Here is a 5125-nt window from a genome sequence, read left to right as displayed (position 1 = left end):
CCCTCCCTCCGTCCATCCCTCCCTCCATCTCCCTACCCCCTCTGTCCATCCCTCTCACCTCCCTCCCCCTCACCTCCCCCCATCTCCCTACCCCTCCATCCCTCTGTCCCTCCCTCCCTCCATCTCCCTACCCCTCCCTCCATCCGCCCCCTCACCTCCCTCTATCTTACTAACCCCTCCCTCCCTCCGTCCATCCCTCCCTCCCTCCCCCTCACCTCCCCCATCTCCCTACCACTCCCTCCCTTCTTCCATCCCCCCTCCCTCCCCCTCACCTCCCTCCATCTCCCTACCCCTCCCTCCCTACCTCCGTCCATCCCTCCCTCCATCTCCCTACCCCCTCCGTCCATCCCTCTCACCTCCCTCCCCCTCACCTCCCTCCATCCCCCATCCTTCCCCAACCTTCCTCCATCCCTCCGTCCATCCTTCCCTCCCTCCGTCCCTCACTCCCTCCCTCCCTCCATCCCTCCCCCTCACCTCCCTCCATCTCCCTACCCCTCCATCCCTCCGTCCATCCCTCCCTCTCACCTCCCCCATCTCCCTACCCCCTCTGTCTATCCCTCTCACCTCCCTCCCCCTCACCTCCCCCCATCTCCCTACCCCTCCCTCCATCCCCCATCCTTCCCCCGACCTTCCTCCCTCCCCCTCACCTCCCTCCATCTCCCTACCCCCTCTGTCTATCCCTCTCACCTCCCTCCCCCTCACCTCCCCCCATCTCCCTACCCCTCCATCCCTCTGTCCCTCCCTCCCTCCATCTCCCTACCCCTCCCTCCATCCGCCCCCTCACCTCCCTCTATCTTACTAACCCCTCCCTCCCTCCCCCTCACCTCCCTCCATCTCCCTACCCCTCCATCCCTCTGTCCCTCCCTCCCTCCATCTCCCTACCCCTCCCTCCATCTGCCCCCTCACCTCCCTCCATCTCCCTACCCCTCCCTCCATCCATCCATCCCTCTCACCTCCCTCCCCCTCACCGCCCTCCATCCCCCATCCTTCCCCGACCTTCCTCCATCCCTCCGTCACTCACTTTCTCCCTCCATCTCCCTACCCCCTCCGTCCATCCCTCTCACCTCCCTCCCCCTCACCTCCCTCCATCTGCCTACCCCTCCCTCCATCCGCCCCCTCCCCTCCCTCTATTTTACTAACCTCTCCCTCCCTTCCTCCCTCCCCGTCACTCCCCCATCTCCCTATCCCTCCTTCCATCCATTCCTCCCTCCCCCTCACCTCCCCCCATCTCCCTACCCCTCCCTCCATCCCTCCCTCCATCTCCCTACCCCCTCCCTCCATCCTTCCCCAATCCCTCCATCCCTCCCTCCATCCCTCCATCTCCCTAACCCTCCCTCCATCCCTCCATCCATCCCAACCTCCCCCTCACCTCCCTCCACCTCCCTACCCCTCCCTCCATCCCCCATCCTTCCCCCGACCTTCCTCCATCCCTCCGTGCCTCCCTCCATCACTCCATCCCCCTACCCCTCCCTCGCTCCCTCCCTACATCTCCCTCCCTTCACCTCCCTCCATCTCCCTACCCCTCCCTCCCTGCCTCCCCCTCACCTCCCTCCATCTTCTTACCCCCTCCTTCCATCCCTCCGTCCATCCCTCCCCCTCACCTCCCTCCTCCCTCCATCCATCTCTCCCTCCCTCCCACTCACCTCCCTCCATCTCCCTACCCTCTCCCTCCATCCTTCCCCACTCCATCCGTCCCTCCCCCTCACCTCCCTCCATCCCTCCATCCTTCCTCCCACCTCCCTCCATCTCCCTACCCCTCCATCCATCCCTCCCACACTCCCTCCCTCCATCCATCCCTCCCTCTTCCTTTCTCTCCTTCTCCAGGTGAGGCCCCCATGCTCCGCCCGCCCGCCGGACCCCTCCCCGCCCGCCATGGAACGCAACAGAGCCCCCCGGTGCCGCTAGCGCCCCCCCGCTGAGCCGCGTCCCCCCCCAACCCTTTCCCGCGCGTCCCCCCCCCACTCCCCGCGCCATGCCTGTCCCGCCCGGCCCCGGCTGGCGGGCAGGGGCCTGCGTCCTGCTCTGGGCGGCGTGGCTGGCGGCCGGGGCGGCCCCCCGCGCCCCCGAGGAGGAGAGGCACCCGGTGGCCAGCACCCACTACGGCAAGCTGCGGGGGGTGAAGAAGGACCTGAACAACGAGATCCTGGGTCCGGTGGTGCAGTACCTGGGGGTGCCCTACGCCACCCCGCCAGTGGGCGAGCGCCGCTTCCAGCCCCCTGAGGCCCCTGCCTCCTGGGCCCAGGTGCGCAACGCCACGGCCTTCGCCCCCGTCTGCCCCCAGAACGTACACGGCATGCTGCCCGGCATCATGCTGCCCGTCTGGTTCACCGACAACCTGGAGGTGGTGGCTGGCTACGTGCAGAACCAGAGCGAGGACTGTCTGTACCTCAACCTCTACGTGCCCATGGAGGATGGTAAGGGGCCGGGGTGGGGTGGAGGGGCTATCGGGGGGCACAGAGAAGGTGACCCATGGGGTATATCGGGGGTGACACAGAGAATCGGGGCCGTGGGATATATCGGGGGATCGGTGGCACAGAGAAGGGGGCTGTGGGGTATATCGGGGGGGGGGTGGCACAGAGAAGATGGCCTGTGGGGTATATCGGGGGTCAGTGGTACGGAGAAGGGGGGCTGTGGGTTATATCTGGGGTTGGTGGCACAGAGAAGGGGGGCTGTGGGGTATATCGGGGGATCGGTGGCACAGAGAAGGGGGCCATGGGATATATCGGGGGTCGGTGGCATAGAGAAGGGAGACCGTGGGGTATATCGGGGATTGGTAGCACAGAGAAGGGGGCTGTGGGGTATATCGGGGGGTGGGTGGCACAGAGAAGGGGGGCCGTGGGGTATATCGGGGGTCAGTGGCACAGAGAAGGGGGCTGTGGGGTATATCGGGGGGTGGGTGGCACAGAGAAGGGAGACCGTGGGGTATATCGGGGGGTGGGTGGCACAGAGAAAGGGGCTGTGGGGGGTATCGGGGGTGGGTGGAACAGAGAAGGGGGGGCGTGGGGTATATTGGGGGTCGGTGGCACAGAGAAGGGGGACCGTGGGGTATATTGGGGGGTGGGTGGCACAGAGAAGGGGGCCGTGGGGTGTATCGGGGGTGGGTGGCACAGAGAAGGGGGGGCCGTGGGGTATATCGGGGGTCGGTGGCACAGAGAAGGGGGGGGCCGTGGGGTATATCGGGGGGTGGGTGGCACAGAGAAGGGGGGCCGTGGGGTGTATCGGGGGTCGGTGGCACAGAGAATGGAGGGCCGTGGGGTATATCGGGGGGTTGGTGGCACAGAGAAGGACGGCCGTGGGGTATATCGGGGGTCGGTGGCACAGAGAAGGGGGCTGTGGGGTATATCGGGGGGTGGGTGGCACAGAGAAGGGGGGCCGTGGGGTATATCGGGGGGTCGGTGGCACAGAGAAGGGGGGCCGTGGGGTATATCGGGGGTCGGTGGCACAGAGAAGGGGGGGCCGTGGGGTATATCGGGGGTGGGTGGCACAGAGAAGGGGGGCCGTGGGGTTTATCGGGGATGGGTGGCACAGAGAAGGGGGGCCGTGGGGTGTATCGGGGGTCGGTGGCACAGAGAAGGGGGGGCCGTGGGGTATATCGGGGGTCGGTGGCACAGAGAATGGAGGGCCGTGGGGTATATCGGGGGGTTGGTGGCACAGAGAAGGGGGGCTGTGGGGTGTATCGGGGATTGGTGGCACAGGGAAGGGGGGCCGTGGGGTATATCAGGGGGTTGCACAGAGAAGGGGGGCTGTGGGGTATATCGGGGGGTTGCACAGAGAAGGGAGCCCTGGGGTATATTGGGGGGTCAGTGCCATGGAATATGGGGTGCCATGGGGTAGAGTTGGGGGGCTCAGTGCCAGGAGATAAGGGGGGCTGTCCCAGGTGAAGAGGGCGACCTTTTGTGACCTCTGCTCCCCCTCGTCCACTGGCCCTCCAATACCCCCCCATCCCCTACAGCTTTGACCCCCTAGTTTGTCAATGAGCCCCCCAAAATCACAGTCTAGGGATGGGCGGGTCGGGTCCCCAATAACTGGATGTTGGGGGCCTGCCTGGGTTGGGGGGCAGGGGAGGAGCCAGGGTGTGGGGGCAGAGGTTCCTGTAGGGGGGACCCCTCAAGGAGATGCAGGGCATGATGGGAAGGGGGGTTCCTGGTGTCTCCACCCCATCCCCCCCAAAGCATGGTGGGCAGTTGCCATGGGAACAGGGGGAGAAATGAGGGGGATGGAAAAATAGGGGGTAAAGGAGGGAAACTGAGGGAGAAAAGGGCAGAGCTCCCGCACAACTGCCCCCCACTTCCCCACACACCCCACTACTTCCAGCTCCCCCTCCCATCCCCCCTCAGCCCTCCATGACACCCTGAGACCTCCAAAGCCCCATATTCCCCACTGTCCCCCCATCCCTCTAACCCTCTCACAGCTCCCCCAGCCTCTCCCGAAGCCCCATATCTCCCCATTGCCTGCCCCCCACCCAGACCCCATCACCCCCAGGCCTTCCCACAACCCCCTCAGCCCCCTGTCACCCTACAAGCCCTTCATCCCTCCCCCAGTCCCCTGGCTGCATCTCAGCGCGGGGCGAGGGGTCCCTGGGTAACCAGCCGCCCTGCCCCCGAGGTGGGCGCATCTCAGCGCCGGGCGAAGGGTCCCTGGATAAACAATGCATGTATGTGAGCTGGGGGTGTGAGTGTGTCATTATTTCTGGCATCTCAGTGTATGCTGGGAGCAGGTGGGACACAAGGTTTGTCAGCCAGGACTCCTGGGTTATGTCTCTGGGAGGGGAGGGGGGACTAGTGCAGGGGGGGCTGGGAGCCTGGACTCCTGGGTTCTCTCCCCGGCTCTGGGTGGGGAGTGGAGGCTGGTGGTCAGAGCAGGGGAGAGGGGCTGGGAGCCAGGACTCCTGGGGTCCATCACTCTGCCAATAATTTTTAACTCTGCGCCTCAGTTTCCCCATTTTGCAACTGGCGATCTTTACCCTTTCTTTGTCAGTTTAGGGGGTGAGCTCTTTGGGGCGGGCACAGAGGTGCAGTGTGGGGGCCCAGATCTCAGTCTGGGGGGGGGGGTCTGCGCCACGCCCAGCGTTTTGGGGCCCCCGATCTCAGTCAGAGTCCCTAGGGGTTACTGTAATAAATTGTGC

The 5125-nt window shown here is 65.3% G+C and overlaps 1 protein-coding gene across 1 annotated transcript in view; it reads left to right on the top strand.

Moving 5' to 3' along the window:
• Positions 1–1749: 1749 nt before the first annotated feature.
• The window catches only part of NLGN2 (neuroligin 2), a 35712-nt gene continuing 32336 nt past the window's right edge, over positions 1750–5125 (top strand). The window contains 1 exon segment of the mRNA XM_054049473.1: positions 1750–2414. Coding sequence (XP_053905448.1) covers positions 1973–2414 — 442 coding nt within the window. The 5' untranslated portion in view covers positions 1750–1972.

The sequence above is a fragment of the Malaclemys terrapin genome, chromosome 15, assembly GCF_027887155.1.
Source record: "Malaclemys terrapin pileata isolate rMalTer1 chromosome 15, rMalTer1.hap1, whole genome shotgun sequence".
Taxonomy (NCBI): Eukaryota; Metazoa; Chordata; order Testudines; family Emydidae; genus Malaclemys; species Malaclemys terrapin.
Note: the sequence above shows the minus strand (reverse complement) of the source record. Positions and strands in the feature narration are given on the sequence as shown.